Source organism: Lutjanus erythropterus, chromosome 8 (assembly GCF_056507025.1).
Source record: "Lutjanus erythropterus isolate fLutEry1 chromosome 8, fLutEry1.hap2, whole genome shotgun sequence".
NCBI classification, from domain to species: Eukaryota; Metazoa; Chordata; class Actinopteri; order Lutjaniformes; family Lutjanidae; genus Lutjanus; species Lutjanus erythropterus.
In genome coordinates, this window is record NC_139324.1 from 10,901,393 (window position 1) to 10,922,023 (window position 20,631).

At 38.4% G+C, this 20,631-nt stretch overlaps 1 protein-coding gene across 1 annotated transcript; it reads left to right on the forward strand.

Moving 5' to 3' along the window:
* Nucleotides 1-211: 211 nt before the first annotated feature.
* On the forward strand, nucleotides 212-20,618 carry LOC146322502 (inactive dipeptidyl peptidase 10-like). The gene is made up of 10 exons (XM_084725363.1): nucleotides 212-247; nucleotides 8,474-8,526; nucleotides 9,225-9,306; nucleotides 13,172-13,292; nucleotides 13,890-14,044; nucleotides 17,838-17,935; nucleotides 18,033-18,156; nucleotides 18,252-18,290; nucleotides 19,960-20,067; nucleotides 20,523-20,618. Exons 1-10 carry the CDS (start codon nucleotides 212-214, stop codon nucleotides 20,616-20,618), a joined length of 912 nt encoding a protein of 303 aa, XP_084581489.1.
* The last annotated feature ends 13 nt before the right edge of the window (nucleotides 20,619-20,631 follow it).

Consider the following 20,631-nt stretch of genomic DNA (forward strand, 5'->3'; position numbering starts at 1 on the left):
TAATTAAACATACGTGCATTCTGGGTGACACATGAACACACCTGTGCATTGCAACTCAAATTGTTGGAGAAGTGAGTGGTTTTCTGGAGGGGAAATAGATCAGCTTGTGCAAAAAATCAGGAGATGCTGCATGGAATGACACATGCAGCGCAGCAGTGTTTTTGACAGTAAAGGGGAGAACACATGGACAGCTGGCATTAGTCTCCAAATCATGTTACAGAAGATTCCAGATGTCTGTTACGGCCTGGTGAGATAAGCGAAGTTTACGGCAACATCCGTCTGCACTGCGGGACACGTATGTTGTCCTTGGAAACTAGCAATTATAGTTGCACTACACTATGCGCCACTTTGCGCAAGGATGTAGGACAGGACCTGAGATGTTTGCAATCTTTAAATGTAGATGACACTAAATCTTACACACTTTAAAAGCTGATTTTTCATGACAATCTTCTTTCTTCTTTTCAATCCTTCATTTAGTCCTCACTTTCATCTTCCATTTCTCAGTTCCATCTTTGTGCAGGCATTGAAAGTGAGATGAAATACCTGCCTGGTCTCATTCCCAACTTGTCAAATACCAACATTTTGTCACTGCCTCTCTGCGATTCATAAAGACATGCCTGGTGCCTGTTAGTGGCTGTGTGAGACGCACCGGGCTTTTGATGTGGTATAAAGAGGGAGAAAAGTCTTTGTATAGAAGAGGTGGAGTGTCTGGGTGGCTCAAGCAAACACACGACTTTCACAGAGGAGACAGAGTTCATGTCCTATGTGAAACCAAAAGTTGTAAGGTACACAACATCACATGCGTCACATGACTTTCATCTTGCAAGTTGCGTCACATATCGTATGTAACATTATGTAGCTGTAACCCCAAACATGGTCCTAAACCTGCCCAAGCAGTTTTTGTAAATCTACCCAAACTACGGCTGTTTCACAACATTAAGCACATTTTAAAAATGCTTTCTAGCAGCGTCTCAGATTTCATACAGATGCTAAAGGGTATCTTGTGCTTCAGTGTGAGACGTCGAGGAGTGATGACAATACATCAGTATGTAATGATTTGGGATGAGAATGGCTTGGAAATGAATGCATCATATTTTGATCATTCAGACTTCATTTCAGTACTTTCACTTTCATTAGATGAATGTCGCTTTTCATACCTTTGGCTGTGTGATAATGAGCAGTGGTTAAAGGATCAGTTCCTGCACAAATGGCACAATGAGATCTAAAGTTTGTCCTTGTGTGATTTGTATTGCACTCGAAGAGGACTTTAAGGTTGAAAAGTAAAGTAAACAGGAGGTATGGCTATTTGTAACCTTCGAGTTTCCAGTGGCAGAATCCCAAAGATAACAGGAAGATACAAAGGTAGGGAAGGAATAAAAGGTTTTGTAATTTATGAAATGAGAAATGACAAATCATTGGGAGATGATTATAATGTTTTATTTGAAAGGAAAAATTCTGCCAAAATAATTTGCTTATCCTTCATCTAAACTTATATTATTACTGCTGGCAAATAAAGCAAGGGTAGTAGTCAAATTAGGTGAATTTTTGGTCCATTTGTTTTATGTTTGCACTCCACAGCACAATGCATGGTCTACAGTAAATAAAATCTGAATCAGATAAAGGGATTTCTCTTATCTGCAAAGAGGTGAATTGAGTCCTCAAAGAATTCGATGTTAAACAGCATTGTGAGACCAAACACAGTTCCTACAACAAGCCCATGCTTTTTCCTGTGTGACCATAATCATATGCTGGCTCCGTATTACTGGCACTCAGTCATCAAAACTTCGAGAACCACTGCAATAAATAAAAGAAAAATGTCAGTGTGAATGAGAGGCCAGTTCTAAAGCTTTTTGTCTGTTGAGGCAGCAATGCGATTCATTTAATGAATCATTTGTGAATAAAATAAAGTTCACAAAGTGTACCTGATCCCCGCAAACCCGTTTTCTTTGCAGCTCCCCTTGGATTCTGTTTGAAAGTGGACCGGCAGCTGTGACTTTGTTCTGCCCAAGAATCTGCGTGAGACTTTTGTGTTTCATGCAAGTCGTTGTAACACTTTTCATTTATCACACCAGAAACCCACTGCTGTCCCCGTGTCCAATGCCGGTGAAATAGCTTGTTGCATATCACACGGCGCGCCTCGCTGTTCCAGTCTATAATTCGATGGCCTCGGGAACATCTCGGTGTCGGCGAACTAAGCAGGCTTGATAATGAGCTCTGTGTGCATGATGGGACTGAGACGGCAGAGCTTTAGAGGTGCTATCTCCTCCTGAGATGGACGGAGCAGATGTGTTCATCATCAAAGTGACAGCCTGAATCTATGGAGAGTAATGGCCTGCTGCTGCACCACTGTCTCCAGTTGTCTTATGAATTTATCATAATCATGCTAGCTCTCTGCTATACTGCTGCGTCAAAGGTTTCCATAGATCTTATTCTGTTTTTTTTATGGTCAGCAGCCTTCTGTGCAGATTATAAGGGGCATTTTTCATAACTTGTACAAGTACACACACAATTATTAAGGTTCTACCTCTTAGAGTTTCCATTTTTATTCATTTGGAAAAGCATATTAATGAAGTTGTAGTGTGAAAATAAACAAAGAACACTAATTAACCAATAATCAGCTGCAAAAACATTCAGGAGAGTTGATCTCTGAGACTAAACACAAACTCATTTCATAAACCACATTGTTCTTTGCCAGACTTCTTACTTTCAAACATCAATTAAAAAGTCTCAATACATCTCACAACTACTGACAGGACAATCAGGATCTGTCAGAGTTTCAAAGCTCTATTGTGTTTGTTGGTGAATGTGTTGAATCTGTGCCCTTAGTCTGTGAAGCGCTCTGTAATAAATCCATTTAGTAGCTTAACGTCTTCTGTTTTAATAACAGGGTTTTAGTAGTGCTGTTCAGAAAATATTACCTGACTACAACAAATATAAAGTGTGAAACTTCTTTTACAGGTTTAGAAATCCAGCTTTTATTTATATACTTGAATATTTAGTTTAATAAATACATTAAAAAAGAAAGTAAAAAATAGAAAATAGAAAGTACCCCCTGTTTTTGTTTATTCCTATTCATACCAAGGGCTGAGACTGTTATTAGGGCTTGGATTATTATTTTCTTCTTTTTTTCGTCCTCTTCAGTCACATTTTTGAGGGGCTAAATGTACTTGATGGTGCATGAAACTTGGCGCATTAGTTGTGGTGAAAAATTTCGGCTCATATAGCGTTTGACGTTTTGGCCATGCCCTCTAAAAAGCAGCCTCCATAACAGCCCCGCCCAGACACATACAAAAGGTTCTTGTACCCACTGCCTAAACCTAACGGGAGGCTGGCCGTTTTTGATTTCATGGTCCATTTTGGCGATTTCCATGCATTGTATTCGAACGAACTGCTCCTGCAGAATTCATCATAACTTCAACATCGCTGTGTACCATTCTAGACTATTTTGTGGTCAAAAGTTATTAGAAGATTTAGTGCTTGTTGAAGGGTGTGGCTGTGGTGTGGCATCGAATTTTGATGTCTCACCAGAAACACAAAATTGCTATAACTTAAGTATAAATGGTCCAATCTGCACCAAATTTCTCATGTGTTCTGATACAATTAGCCCTCTACTTACCAAATGTAGTCAGTAACCCAATCCAAGTATCACAATATAAAAGTAATGTAACCTGATTACTGTCTGTGATGTCTGCCTGACATTCAATAAGATGAAGAACACATTATCAACACAATAAAATATACACAGGTCTTTCTGGTCACACGGTCTACTGACGGCTTCAAGGTAACATCACTGTAGGAATTTCCATTCATTACAATTTCCATTACTTATGGATTACCTCAATACTAAATATGGCGATATATAGCTTAACCTAATATTCTGTTTTATGTTTGTTGGTGGGTTTATTAACTGTTTGTCCAGCTATATATTACTTTGTTTAGCTCAAATGTATGTTTAGCAGTAATTTTATGCTTTAAAATGTACTTCATGCTCAAACTCTAAATAAACTGCCATTAACTTATTCTGGTCAGGGGCTTGTGTTCTTATCCACACACCATCCCAGTCACAAGCATCTCCTCCTACAGTCCACAAATGTTTTTCTGTAGTAGCGGTAGCCTAATAGCGTTGACAGGTTAGCTAGTTTCATGGATTTCTGTGCAACTAACGTTATCAGTCAATCTGTAGCTGACATTGGTGGTTGGTCTGTGTGCTACATTGGTGGTTGGTCTTACCTGAAAATGTTTCTTTAAATTAGATGCTGTGTTCTTGGATGATGGCCGTGTTTTCACAGCTCAAAGCAGAACTGTCATTTTATTGTGATGTTCCTATTGTCTGATTTAAAAAGAAAATAATGGTGATGTTTCCACCCAGTGAAGTTTTGCTAAGGTTAGTTAAATTATGGTGTTACCTTATATGTCACTTTTACAAGAAAAATAGAATGATGACAGAGGTCAAAGTTTTAATTGTGTTCAATAGTAAAATTCAAATAAGGAGTTATAGTTCTGTTCTGTTCTGCATTTTTTAACCTTCAGATATACAGTAATTGCACCACTTCACAGTCTGTACTAACTGCCATTCAGAACATGTATTCATGTACCTGTTTCTTTTCCCACTCTTATATTTTATTGTTTTGTTCCTGTCAACCAAAGTGTCAGTTTGTTGCATTCAAATCTGAATGCTTTTCTGCACTAGTCGTGAGTGACTGTGTGCCAAACACCACCTATGCACTATTCTAAGCTGCATAAAACAAATACTACCTATTTAAGTGCCATGTAACCCCAGTGTGCTGAGACCACCGCCCCACAGCACAATCAAACACAGCAGCGCTGTCTAAAACAGTCTGTTACTCTCTCCACATCTCTACACATCCGCCCCTCTCATGTGTCACCCATCACTGACAGCCTTATCAAGGAGTCATCACAGAGCTGTCACCTACTGTATTCAGGGTGTCTGCTGAGTGATGTTGACATCTTTTTTTGAAGGAGGAGAAGAAGAGTGCTCAAGTCACAATACAATTTCATTTTTCCTTCCTTGAGAATTCTCCTTTGTACAGTGAAGAGTGAAGTCCAAATCAGGAGTGAAGGCCGGGTGGCGAGCAGATCAGCCGAGCAGACTCCACTCCGTGCACAATTGATCTTTTGCTGAGGGGAATGGAGTGGCTCTACAGTATTTATCATATCGCTCTGGGGTGAGCTTACTGTAACATTGTTATGCTAATGCTCCAGCTGATTAGCATGCAGAGGCACTCAGGTATTGAACCATTATCTCCATGAATCCTAAAACAAAAGCTGTGTGAGGGGAAATTCTCTAGTCATTTCAGTGCACATGCAGGTAGAATTAATGGAAGCTCAAGAATGGTGGACTGAGTTGTGTAAATATGTGACGCTGCAGAAGGAAATTTATATTAAATTTCATGCTTAAATACACTTGATATTTACAGGGAAAGCGTCTATCTGTTTCTTTCCAACTCCATTTGTGTTTTCTACCAGTTTCATATCGTGATGTATAATGTGCCGGCTTTCATCATCAACTGTCCAACCACCCCCTCCCCGCCTGCACAACTGTGAGGCAGGCATGCTGATTGAGACTTATTGTTCGCAGGACTATATATAGGTGGTTAGCTCTGACTTTACACTAACTCTTTACTTAGTATTTTGAATTGGGTGCAATGGTTCAGACTTGTGCTTTTGGTGGCTGCAGAGGCTGGTGTTGTCAGGATACTGGAATTTCCTATTTCAATACACTACTTTGAAAAAAAACAATATATTATACTACTTTTGAACCACGACTTAAAATGTTTGATTTCTGAATGTGTCTTCTTACCTCCAGCATCACAGGCTACACATCCACGCCCCTCTCTTCAGCCCATGACCCACTTTTTTTTTTTTTTTAGCATTTTTCAAAAGTATGCAGAGGGTGCAGTTGACCTGGGGGTGTAGTTACAGTTTAAAATTAAGACATTTTAACAACATTGACAACTGGTTTACAATGGCTCACAAAACCCAGTCTTTAAAGGGATAGTTCACCCAAAAATGAAATTTCTCACCCCTGTGCTGATGTGAGGATGGGTGAAGATCTCCAGTTCACAAAACACTCCCTGAGTTTCAGCGGTAAAAAGCATTGCAGCCAAATCCAGTACCATTGAAGTGAATAGTGACCAGTTTTAAAATGTACAAAAAGAACACAAAAAACCCCAACAAAATGTCTCCATACTGCTCATGTGGTGTAATCCAAGTGTCCATAAGCTGCAACATTAAAATTTGACCCAAAAAGACACCATTTACACCATGTTTTTAGCCTAAATGTCAACTGTAGCCTCTCAGACCTCATCCGCGTGCACACGCCTGAAGTGGGTACACAGGCTCTCAAGTGGTGTGACACGAGATATATGAGATCTTGTGATACCTTCACATCTGTGTTTACATGCTACCTGGAAGCGACTCAGACAACAGAGAGAGATCTGCTCAGAAATAATGACTTGTTATGTGCAGAGTTGACTTTCAGCAAAGAAGAAAATGTCTGAGGACTTCAACATAGAGGAGGAACATCGTTTCTTTGCTGCAGCTGTGCCTCTTGGGCGACAGCCTGTGTACCCGCTTCAGGGGTGTGCACGCGGTATTTTGTCTTTTTTTGTGTTCTTTTTTACATTTTAAAACTGGTCACCATTCACTTCAATTGTACTGGATTTGGCTGCAATGCTGTTTTCCACTGAAGCTCCGGGATTGTTTTGTGAACTGGAGATCTTCACCCATCCTCACATCAGCACAGGGGTGAGTAGATATTGAGTAAAATTTCATTTTTGGGTGAACTGTCGCTTTAAGGTAAAGTTATGTGCTTGTGTGCCCCATCCATGCAGACTTTTTCGCTCTTAATACTACGTCTGATTTCTTCACACATCAAAACATAACATTAGAGGAGCACCTCTAGAAATGATGCTTGAGGGGGAACCTACGGGGTCATAATTTGAAGCATAGATGCACTGACCATGCTGCCAAATTTCACACACTGGGAGTGGGAGCAGACTGATATGAGCCAGTCAATGAACTTCAGTCACAACTTGGACTCCTTATCACTGAATAAAACATTTAAATATATTACAGAAATGAAAACATTTTATTCTTGTTTGGCTCCTGTTCTATCTCAATGCATGCAGTAAATTAGAAACATGGTTTTAAGACATTTTTAGCCTAGCTTAGAAGAAACAGGACATAACTAATGTAGTCTCTGCCAAAGACGGAAAAATATAACTCACTTCATAACTTCAAAACGGCCTTCTTTGTGTTTTATCTTGCGAGCTATCAAGGTGTCGATCAGTACCTCAAAGATTCAAATATACTTTAAATAGAGCTAGGCCAACTTTTTCCTCCTGCTTCCGGTGTTTGTGTTAAGGTAACTTTAACATGTCCGGAGCTTGTTCTGTAATGTGAACACAAGAGATTCCTCTTCTCATTTAACTCATGATAAAAATGTCGATGTCAAACATTCATCAAAAGCAAAAATTCAACCATAAGATTTAAATATGTTAGCCTTCAACACCCAATTGAAGAATTGTTTGAAAGCAGAACTCAGAAAATATTTATCTCAAAAGTAAATGAGACAAAAAGAACAATAGTAGTGACAAAGTCCCTAAAACTCCCTTTTACACTGTCACATTCTGTCACATTTTTTGACAGAACAAAGGCAAAGAAATTTCATACAGTTTTTTTCTTTTATTTTCCTGGAACACTGACATTCTCTTTCCATTTATATGCAAATATGTGTATTGACCTTTGAACATATAGGCATAATGCGGAGCAATTTAATATTTCTTCCATAAAAAATACATAGTTGTATAGTTTCAGTCATTAAACCGCTCACATGCCAAATGATAGGATTGTGGGTAGTCTTTATCAGCCTGTCTTACCCCACTATAGAACATGTCTAACTGAGACTGTACTATGAGGGGTGTAAGAAAATATCGATACACTTTCAAAAACATTTTATCAATTCAAGGCAGAGGTTCTTTTGTGGTTTGTTTTAACTATTTTCACTGATCTGATTGCATGAAACTTTTTAAACTCAAATTTTATGCATATGGTGGTGTGTCCTCTGTACTATGACAGTTTAAAAAATAGCAATATATCATCTCGCTTACAGTATTGCAGCATTATTACAATATATTGAATTGTATCGCGATACATATTGTATCACCAGATGTAATGAAATGTAGTGAAAACTGAACAAATGTTTATAAAAATTTGATTCATAATGGAGTTTTTGTATTAGTTTTTACTTATTAGAATATTTTCTCTGATCATTGAAGCCATTTGATATGTTAGGCTATTTGGAAATTAATCTTTTGATTAATCTACTGCATTAGTCATGATAATCTTTATTACATCACTGTTTTTCATGGCTGTTGAGGTCCTAATTATCTTAACTGGGGACTGTTCATAACAACACTGAAATATCTTTTTTCTTTTGATTGTGTTTTAGGTTTACCAGCATTCCTTCTTGGCATCGTATTTGATCTACAATCTGTATACAAGGTGAGTAAACAGAGAAATAAACTTTATCTACACAGACTATACATACATTACTTCTTTTCATTTGATGCCCCCCTAACAAGACCAATGACATACAACTTACAGTAGGACCAAAAATATCTTTATATTGTTCTTTGTTTTAACCAAAATCAATGACAAAATACTCAAATATTGTTTTATGAGATCAATGAGAGTTGAGACAAAATCAATCCTCAGTTAAAATCCTGTTAAGTTTTAAGAGGACTCATGTATTTTACAAAGTTTACAACAAGTTTACACCATATTCATTGTTTAAGTCACTTCAAGGGAGAGTATACCCTAGAATCTAAAACACATACTGTTGAGCACATTCTTGAAGAAAGTATTTTCTTTCTGCAGTAGAATGTACCAGAACTACCTTCTTTCTATACTAGACAGAAAGTAGCTCCAACATAAAACTGTGGATTATTTTGGGTAACTGTCATTATTTTTGGAAAGAGACCCTGTTTTTGATTTTTTTTTCAAATTATGTTTTGTATTTTTGCTGCTTTAAAGCACTACAAGCCAAGTGTCATTTAGTCATTATTGGAGAGAAGAAAAAAATGAGTTGAACTGGCTGCAGTGATTGTATCTGTTCTGAGATTTAAATCCAGATGAAAATGCTGTCTGGTCTGGTGTCTAATGGTTCCTGTGTAACATGTTTTTAATGGTCTTTGCAACAGAGAGGTACGAGAGCTGAATCCTCCAGAGGTGTCAGATTCAGTCCTCCAGTTTGCCTCGTGGGGCGTTCATGGTCAGCAGCTGGTGAGTAGTTTACAGCGTCGAACAATGACGATCAGTCCAAAAACAATGAATCTTCCATTACTCACATACTGACACTGAGTGGGTAATATAATAAACTTATGCAATATAAGTAAAATAAGTTTTCATGAATGAGATATTCTTATTGGTGTATTTTCACCTTAATTACCCCCGCAAGTCAGTAAGCAACAACCCATGTAACACTTACCAAGTTATTTTGTTCTGTGCAGTAGTGGGTGATTCCACCAAGGAAATCCTAATTGCAAATATGTTTGTCCTCCTCAACAGATGCAAGCACAGTTTGCATTTCTGGTCCATAATTTTTCTTGTCTCAACAAGTATTGTGATTGTTTTTCCACAGCGCTGGGTAAAGCAAAAAAACAAGTAGAATATTAATGTCACTCAGTGATAAAAATCCTCTGCATATCCATAAACATGCATAAATAAATAACACAGCCAGAGTCTCAATGTGTGAAAATGTACAAATGAAAAAACACTCTAAGTCATTTTTCAAGCAAAAATAAGATATAATAAGATAGAACTTTATTTATCGTGAGGAAAGTTGTTGCAGCAGTTGCAGAACAAAGCAGAAAGAGTGCAAGTCCCAAAGTATCAATGAATAATGGTTTGCTCAAGGATCATCGATGTCAAGGATCATCTATTATATTAGTGAACATTTTTCCTGTTTCCTGTTGTTTCCACCATCATTCTCATTATGTTGTCAAGTCAGTAATAATGATAAATATGCAATGTCCGATTATTCTTTCAAAATAAAGGTCTCGGGAGGGGGTTTAGGCATCAAAACTTCTTGGTTATTGCCTGGTTTTCATGTTATTAGGACAATCACAACTGTTTATTTAATATGGAGCAGGTTTGTTATGATGACTGACAGGTGAGCCTCAATGGTCTGCATTTGAAAGTCACCAAGCTTACAAAACTCAGATGACACTGTCAAACTAGGCAGTACTCAACAAGATTCTGTAACTGCATTGCCTGTGTCATAGAGCTGGGACGATACGCTTAACTGATTCAATACCATCACGATACTTGGATGCTGTTTAGACATGCATTGCTATTTTTAAGTATTTATTGCAATTTTTGTTTGCTTTTATTAATACTAGACCATGGAAAAAGTATTAAATAAAAGACTACTACTTTTAGCTGCTCCTGTTCAGCCAGATAGTTCTATAAGAATAATAGCCCATATAAGATAAGATTTTAGGCCAAAATGAATAGAACCACAGAAAACAGCATACAGCACAAATCTGAAATTTGACCCTTTGAGGTTGCTGTAGCTGTGGTCAGTGTCGAGTGTTGAAGCTAGAGTAGCAGACTGAGTTAGCAATGTGAAGTCAGTGTGAAGACAATGCATATTTCTGCTTGTGCATTAATAGGAATAATTATGTGTTAGCATCCAGCTAGCAGACAAAGAGCTAATTAACTATATATTCAGATTCAGCAATCTAAAAAAAAAAAACAAAAAAAACAATCCAGGAATAATAAAAACTAAGAATCATGATAATTAAGAAATTTGAAAGTCCCGTATTTGTTTGACCCTTCCATCTACCTTGCCTACTCAGTATTTCTTTATAATACATGTTTGTCCTTACTACTTTGGTCCCTTTTCCACTGATTTAGTTTGGGTTCTTGAACTGGTACCAGTTTGAGTGAAACCACTGTGATATAGGATCATCATCAACAGAGGGCGTTGCAGAATGCAGAATATGACACACACACACACTTTGGTTCCCAAGGAAAACCTCATATTTTTCAGGTTCCAAACCAGTTCAATTTTGGCAGAAATTCTAAAAGTTCAAAATGAGGTGCTCATACTGGAACGGGGCCAGTTCCACGCTGGTGGAAAAGGCCTGTCTAAAACATGCTGACTGTCATGAAAAATATTGACGATATGTGTCTATGTACACAAATCTATAGGTTACATTTTGTGTCTATTTTACTGTACAAACTGCTTTGATACTGAGCTGCATATAGACAGATAAAATATCAAATCTGAAAGAAAAATAACTATATTGTTTGGATTTTCTCATTGCTATTAAATATTACACACTGTCTGTTGTTGGACAAACAAGCAATTCAAATATGTCAAATGGTTTCTGGGACCCTGTAATTTATCTTCATTTTCTGCATTTTTATAGACCAAACTATTAATCAAATTATTGGGAAAATAATCAGCAGATTAATCTTAGGCCAGCCCTAAAAACAAATGCATGTAAATTCAATTTTGTCTCGCCATTTTAAGTGAAGGGCCTTGCTGCATGCAGATAGGTGAAAAGTTTAAGTGGGCGCCTTATGTAATATTGTGTCATGTATAATTCATTGCATTAGCAGCCCTCTCTCCTCCGAGGTAGCGGCTGATCAAAGCCTGTTTCTGACTCGAGAGGAAAGACAAACTCCCCTTAAACTAAACATTTATTTTGAAGAGAAGCCAGCCACAGTTACACTAATCAAGCGGTTGCTGGAAGACATCTTGTTGGGCGGCCAAAGCTCTCTGTGTGAGTAATGCCTCCACCACGCGCAGTATTGTGCACAGAATAATCAGTCCATTATTTTCTCCAGTGCAGACAAGGAAAGTAATTAAGCATGTGATAGCATATTTATCTCGTTTCCTCAGTATTTCTACCTGCCCTCGGTGGAAGCTGTTCTACAGGAAGCCCTGCAGCAGTGTGTCACGCGGCTAATGACAAAGTAGTATTCACTACTCCTGATCTCTCTGTGTGCATTTGTCTGTGTTATCACGAGAGATGACAACACACACTGAACATGTTTTCATCAATGAGCGTGTTCTCAGTGTGAAATCAGTTCAGCAGGTTCTCAGTTTGTTCCACTGCCTCAGTACTCGTGTGCTGTGCTGTGAATCTAAGACTGATGTATAAAAGGAATGCAAAAATTGGATCTGTTTATGAAACATCTTTAAATACATTCTGGCTTAAAACAAGCTGGTATTATCTTTCTATCTCTAGGATTCACCCTCTGCATAGCATTTTTTCTTAGTTAATGAAGTAGTTAATTAGTAAAAAAAAAATATGTAAGTGTGTCTTGTACTTCATGCTGTGTGTGCATGGATAAGTTATAGGATACTATCAGCCCATTTTCACTTGCAAGACATCAAATAAGGCAGCTTTTGTCAGTGTCCCTATGCTTCAAACCATGACGTTGTAGGTACAGCTCTAGTATATTTTGTGACTTAGTGTGAAGAGTGAGAAAGTCTGCGTATGGAGGAGGTGGGGTGGACATATGGCTCAAACAAACAGAGAACTTTCACTCAGGAGAGTGGGTTGCATGCCCTATGTGAAACCAAATGACTCTCCCTAAGCTCCACCCCCGCTCGCTCTCAGCTCCAATAACAATTGAGCAAATTTGGTACCGCCAACTTTCTCCTTTCCAATTTCTTTTCCAATTTTGACTTCTTTTGAACTTAACTAACCTACATAAATTACATTATGTACATTAGGTTATGTACAATAGTACAAAAGTTCTGTTTCCTAAACATACTTAAGTGAGTTTTGTGCGTTTATTTTTGAAAGCCTACCCTGTCATTGCATATTTAGTAAAGCTAACATGACTGTGGAGCCCTGGACATGCAAACCTGAAGCTATGGAGTGTCTTCAGTGTCATATTTTGAAGCGTAGAGCCACTGACCATTCGGAGTCGATTCCAATATTACAGTCACAAAGGAATCATTAAGAAATCTGAATTTGTAATCTGCTAATTGACTCCTACACAAATGTCACTTGTGGTAGTTTCAAATTAAACTGAACAGACCATATATCAACCTGGCTATCAGTCTGCGTCTTAGGCATTGTTTTTAAGTTTTTTTTTTTCTCTCATATTTCTCTCTGTCCCACAGTTGTATATTTTCGAAAACAACATTTACTACCAAACAGATGTTCAGAGCAGCTCGTGGAGGCTCACGTCTTCTGGACATGAGGGGATCATCTTCAACGGCATCACAGACTGGCTGAATGAGGGTAAGACTGAAGCTACTGAGCCATACAACCTGGCACATTTGATCTAGTTAAATGTTACATGTGTTTTTTACTGGTGAAAACAAACCGTTATAAATCTTACATCTCCTTTTGGAGTCTACTTTCAATTACTGTAAAAGCTCTGTCAGATACGGTAATTTATAGTTTACCATATTCAACATGTCCTCATAAACAACAGAAGAGGTCAAGAGCCAGTATCCCCCAAAACAACATGTATGACTGGACCTTGTTACACAGGTCACATGGTGTAAGTCATGTGATGTTAGACAGGAATACATTAGGTTTAGGCTAAGGCTAAACTACTTGGTCTGGTTTAAGGTCAAGAAAAGGTTTGGGTTAAAATAAGTATGCTATGTATGTCACGTCACGATGTGACAAGACCTGATGTGAAGTGGTGACGTGATGTTAAACATTCAATAAATAAATGTTTTGTTTTTATAATTTTATGTATAGTACACCACAGACTGAATAAACTGAGGCTTAAAAGAGGAGCATTAACAGGAGGGTGAAGTGAATTTTTGTAGTTAATAAGCAGGAGTGCTGAGCTGCAGTTTGATTCGTCTTCTGTTCTTCCTCCAGAGGAGGTGCTGCACACACAAGCGGCCCACTGGTGGTCACCTGACGGCTCCAGACTGGCCTACCTCACCATCAACGACTCCCTGGTTCCTAACATGCACCTGCCCCGCTTCACAGGCTCGCTTTACCCCAGGGGGAAGGAGTACTCTTATCCAAAGGTTGAGTGCAGTTGACATTCCTTCATTTTTTACATTTTTACATGCTTTACATGATTTTGTACGTTCTGATTATTCTAGTTAATGGGACCTTTGTTTAAAACAGATGTCCTTTAAAGGTCCAAAGGTCCAAAGGTCACATTAAGAAAATAACAAAGGATTTAGTTTAATGACGTTACAAAGTAGCATGGGATTTTGGGAGTTGTTTTGTTCATCTTTAAACAACCAACAGCTCCAGAGAAATGGTGCACAACACATATCTTGCTGGTGAATGTATTTTCCATAGCATCTATAATGTGTTTTCATTAGTGTATAATCACAAGGAAATAAGAATTGCTGTTGAGAGCCAGTAACAGCTGAAAATGATTCCTAATTGTCTGGTCCACCAAAATCGTATGTCTCTGAGCTTATCACTGCCTTTAAAGCGATAGTTCACCCAAAGCCTGAGACTGTGTATGTGTATGTGTGTGTACCTGCTGTGTCCACGCAGATCCAGTCTGAGAAGCTACAGTTGACATTTAGTCTAAAAACATAGTGTAAATGACATCTTTTTGGGTCAAATTTTAATGTCGCGGCTTACAGACACTTGGATTACACCACATGAGCAGTATGGAGACATTTGTGGGTTTTTGTTTTTTTGTTTTTTTTTGTTTTTTAAATTTTAAAACTGGTCACCATTCACTTCAATTGTACTGGATTTGGCTACAACGCAATTTTCCACTGAAGCTCCAGGAGTGTTTTGTGAACTGGAGATCTTCACCCATCCTCACATCACAGGGGTGAGTAGATATTGAGTGAATTTTCATTTTTGGGTGAACAATCGCTTTAATCACTGGCAACATTTTTTTTTTTTTTTTTTTAACTGGAGCGTGCGGGGCAGGTGACACTGGACAGCAGGCAGCGGTGCTGTTGCAGCCTGATGAAAGAAACTCTGTGTTGTGATTTTATACCTGAACTATAGAAGAACAAACTTGTTACTTGCTCTGACTCTGTGAAATGTGAACATAATGAAGAAAGGCATTAAAATGCAACTCTTACTGTTAAAACATACACATGTAGGCTGATATAGGAGTTTAGTGTGGTGCACTAAACTGAAAAAAGAAGGAATCATTAAATATTTGTATTGAACAGCCAAATCTGATTTGACTGAAACAATTCTTGGCCCACAACTGGCAAACTGACAAACAAAAAAAACACAATAACAAGTACAAATATTAAATTAAAAATAACATACACCAGCTATGATATTGCTCTTGCAAACATTGTTTCTACTGACAACAGAACTGAATCCAGCTTCAAATTCAAAGTCACCTCCAACCTCTGACCCTGCACCAGTAGAGAAGCAGTAGAAAAAGACTGATCCATGACTGCTCCTGACATCCTTTAGCTGACTTTATACTGTACAACAACCCTTATGACCTGACTCTACTATAACCAGCACTATGAATAATACAGCTGCAGGCTGTCTGCTTTAGCTTATCCATGAACGTTAGCGAATCCTTCTCTTGTTTAACTCATCTTTCAGTAACATGCTTCCTTTGAAGAGGGATGGCTATAGGGATCTGCAGCACGGGGAGGGATAGGAATGCAATATGCGTTAGTAAGGCAAGTTAACACACCTCCCATCCATTGATGTGGACGTTTAGCGTATCAAATGCCTCTAAAATGGGAGGCAGATTGTGGAAAACTGGTGGAATAGGGGCCATGAGGTAGATGGCTGCCTGATTTGCCGGTTCAGAAACATAGATCGGGGGAGGGGATTCACAGGATGGCATCTAATTAATGAAGCACTCCACTTGGTATTAACCTTGCTCACAGAATGTATAAAAATTGTATACACAGATGCAGTGATTCTGTTATGCCTGAGAGTGGGGTCAGTGTTATAATATTGTGGGACTAAATGAGGCAGATTTAATTGCCTTCTCCTTCTTTCTTCCTGATGCTGTGCAGTCTGACAGTCAGACTTGTGCTTCAGTCACTAGGGGATAAATTTGTGTGGGTATCTCCTCGTGAGTCAATACGCAGTAAAAGTAATACCCTAGAGAGTATTCTTCAGGGGTATCATTCGTCTGTGCTTAAGGAAACACCTCATTACTGTCATAGTGACAAACTGTTCTGTATTGCTGCCTAGTGCAAGTTGGAATTTCGAAACCAATGCGAATATAGATATTTGAGAATAACAAGACTAACAGTTACGCTGGCAGCTCTGTGAGGTTGAGCTCAGCGCTTTGAGCTAAACGCTAACATGCTCACAATGACAATGCTAACATGCTTCTGTTTAAAAGGTCATGTTTACAGTGTTCACCATTTTAGCTCAGTGTTTCAGCAAGCTTAGATCTGCAAATCAGTGCTAAACCCAGAAGCTGATGGCGATGGTTCAGCAAATGTTTGTCCATAATGCAAACAGTTTTGATTGGCTACAGGCTGTCCATTAATTCCTCATAATAGACAACAACCTAAATGAGTGCACTGGCTGCATAGTATCAACCTTTATCTCAAGTGAACAAGCAAAAGGGACGAAGTCAAAGCAGCTTCAGTTTATAATTTATTGCCACATGTTAACAAACCACAGGGTGGCGACTGTAACACACAAGCTGGAAGAAGTACACTGCCGCTCTGAACTTACTGATACTGAATTTTAATCACAGAAGTGATCATCTCACATATTTGCTATTCAACTCTCTACTTGCCAACAGTCCACCTGGCCTGTCATTTGTTAGCGAAAATCAAATCTTTTTATTTTGCGACAGTGACATGGCTGATTGCTGGCTAGTTTAATTGTTAAATGTGCTGTTTACACAGTGTTATGTAATTTGAATCTTGCTAGCCTGATATTAGCTTTCCGGTTCACAGCTTGTTCGTGAGCTGAGTGGACTACAATTATCTCCCGTAGCCAAGTGGTATCTGCGGTTTGTCCTATTTACTGGAGTAGTTGAAATGTTTCAGTTGCATAAGAACTTTATGGGGTGGTAAAGATTGCTCCTGGTTTTAATCAAATCTTCAGCCGTTACCAGGGAAATGAAGTTATGGCTTGTGAAAAAACACTTGCTAATATAAATTAATGGTCTTAATTGTTTTTTATTTTTTAAAATTTTTGGGGGTGGGGGAGGTGACCATTGTGTAAGTGGGATAATGTGCCACAAAGCTGATTATGGATCATTTTAATGCCCTCGTCTGTGATTTATTTATTTATTTATTTATCATATTAAGCTCATCTATACAATGGTTACATGTACTCTATGCAAATAGTAGCGTCACTATTAGAAGGTAGGAAAAGTATACCAACTCATCCCCTTTCAGCATTAGTAGTATATATAGTATATGAACAGAACAGAGTTATTCAGGGAGCCTCCAGACGAGCAAAAAGTGAAGGATTGGAAAAGACATGAATAATAACCAATAAAAATAAGCAGGCATTGGTGTGGAATTGATACTGTCATCTTCATGATAGGTTATGCTGTATTTCTGAGATTTCCCTCCTCATGTACACTAATGAGCTCTGTTTTTGAGGGAGGCTTAAGCGAAGGAAGGGGACTGACTTGCCCACAGGGCCTGCACAGTATACAACAACACATTTTGTTCCCTACTCATTTCATATTCTCATTATATTCTCCGTTTAAGTCCTACTGGCATTGTTCAGTTCAGTATAACAGCACATAAAAATAGAAAACAAGCGCAGCATGTTGCTCCGCGCTGATTGTTATCGCTGCAGTGCATGCAGTGCATCATGGATATTACATCCAGTGTGATCAGGCCTGTGACTGTAATTGCATATTTGTGCTGTTCTTTACTCTAGATGGGTCAAATCAATCCCACCGTCAGACTCTACGTCGTCACTCTAGATGGCAGCTCCCTAACAACTGAACTGAGGCCTCCTGACAGTTTTGAAAAGAGGTATGAAGAAACTCTGTGTAGTTATAATAACATCTTATTGATCCAGACTGCTTGTGTTGGTTATTTGCTCACCACTTCTCATCTTTTTTTTCCATAGCGAGTACTACATCACCATGGTGAAATGGGTGACACACGAGAGGCTGAGTGTGCGCTGGGTGAACCGAGCTCAAAACATGTCAATTCTTTCACTGTGTGATGTCATAACAAGTGACTGCACAAAGGTGCGAAGGTTATTGTGAATAATTCTTCACTCTTGTTTGGAGTATACAATGCATTTACAGAGGTGTTTTGTACTGACTTGATCTTTCCATTGCAGAAACACGTGATGACATCAGAGAAGTGGCTTGATCGTCAGGTGAGTGCATCACTCCAGAATGGCTTTGTTATCTGATAAGCCCATTGTAAGATTATCTATAAATTGCACACTGTTAATTTTGATGAAAGCACATTTTCATTTCCAACTCATCAAACATGGCAGCTTGGTCAGTGCACCAAAGCTTCAATCTATGACGTTGTAGGTACCCCTCTAGCATCACTTTTGTATATGCAGGGCTCAGAGGTCAAGTGGAAATATTAAAGCTACTACAAGGAAATTTTCTATTGTGTTGATTTTGGAGCCCCCTGTGGACAAAGGTTTCCACTGCCTCAACTGCAAAATATAATGTCAAATATAAATTTATCTGAATAAAAATCTCCTCCTGCTTCTGTTTAACTGGCTAATATACTATTCACCATATCTTTTGCCTGGGAAAATGTAAACGCAGCCTCATTTTATCTCGTTTGACAAAGAATCTGACCTGGTGGCAGGCATTAAGAATAACTATATAGACTTAGCCAATGTTCTTGTAGAAAATGTGTTTACTTATGTAGGGCATATAGAGGCATCATTATGAAACTGAGAGTCTTTTGTACTCAATTAAAAACTCCTGGGAGTAGCTTTAAATATGCAACATCCAGGCAAACATTCAAAATAAAGGCACAAAAACTCCTTTTGTATGATTAGGAAACAGTACTTGACTTTGGCCCGGGGGACAAATCCAGAAATGATGCTACAGAGTACATACAGGGTGTCAGTTCGAGGTATGACTAAGCTGCCATATTTGACACATTGGGAATGAGAGCAGTCTGGACAAAAACAGGTCAACTGTACAGAAAGGGCAAGCAAAATACACTGAAAGGTGATGCAATTCCTTGTACTCTAGTGGTTCACATGGTAATTCAGTATCATATTTCCATGTATATATTGATCAGTACAACAACATAGTCATGTCATTCTCACCCATCTGCTGTTCTGAATTACTCTTTAGAAAAAACACACTGATAGAGTCATTCACTAACTTTTTCCAATCACTTATACTTGGCTGTTTTTGTAATTGTTGTTTTGTTGCTGTCAGTCAGACACTTCCAGCAGATGTGCTGATTCACATTCCAACAGCGAAGGGACAAATTATGCGCTTTGAGCTGCTCTTAATGTGAAACATCATGAATTTCATTGACAGTAGCTCAACAGCAATTGACAAAGTGCCAGGAAATTAGTAAATAAAAACATTTTGTCCATTGTTCAACAGGAGAAAAATCAGAACAGAACAGAGTTGTCACTACATCACTGAAATGATTCCACTTAATTTATCAAAACAAGAAGTAAATATTGATGAAATTTTGAGTTTGCTTCAACAATAAACAACATCAATAGCAATTTAAAAGTGGACCAGATCAGGGAACAAGGAGGCCTCTTGATGAAACACATACATTTTACTTGTAAAACAGGACGGATTGGAATTAAAGGCCTGTCTCTACTATAGACCTGTTTCAAATAAAGGCCTTTGACTGCCACTTTTGGAAAATTTACAGTATGAAAATAAAATATATCTGAACAGCAGAACTAGCAGAACAGTAATGCTAGAATTAATCAGTTGTATTTTTTAACTTAATTAGAATTGTTCTACATAGCAATGGCTATTTATCTTAGTGTAAAAATGTCTTAACATTTGCAATATATATTTGCTGTATTTTTTTTTTCCCAGAATGAGGAGCCAGTGTTTTCCAACGATTGCACAACATTCTTCATCACTATGCCCTTAAAACATGGTGGCCGCGGGACATTCAGCCATATCACCATGATCTCCAACCTGGTAAAACTTTCAATAAAATAGATATATTCAGTTTGGTGCATTCACTGCTGAAACACAGATGAAACTCCTCCTGTCTGTGTATTTTTCTCCTTTTCTTCTCTTATCTGTCCTGCCTACAATTATTCATACTGTTCATATGATTCCATTTTGAAGTCTCATCATTTTGAATTAAATTCTAACTCTATTTCCTGAAACACCAGAGAATTAAGAACACATTCACTTGAATAAATTAAGGAGGGTTTTGTACAGTAGATACACTGGGTTCTGTGCCAGATTAATTCAGTTTCTGTAGAGATAATAAGTGGAACAAAAGTTTTACATTCAAAGTCAGGATCAGCACCAACTCAACACTCAACACCAGCGCACCACCTTGAGACCATGTAGGGCATGTGAGGTCACGCTAACACGCTTCCTCTGCTCTGTTGTGTTGTATTCCTTCTTGTACTGCTTCTCAGTCTGAAGGCCAAGAAGTCAGTGTCCGCCACCTGACCTCAGGAAGCTGGGAAGTCTCTCAAATTCTGGCCTATGATGAGAGCACAAACTCTGTGTAAGCGCACGTTATTG

Bases quoted from the DNA above. Each gene is read 5' to 3' on its own strand.
- LOC146322502 (XM_084725363.1), top strand. From the start codon at position 212: ATGTTACAGAAGATTCCAGATGTCTGTTACGGCCTG. The intron at 18,157-18,251 runs GTGCGAAGGTTA...TTTCCATTGCAG, and splicing joins TAACAAGTGACTGCACAAAG to AAACACGTGATGACATCAGA. The intron at 18,291-19,959 runs GTGAGTGCATCA...TTTTTTTCCCAG, and splicing joins AGAAGTGGCTTGATCGTCAG to AATGAGGAGCCAGTGTTTTC.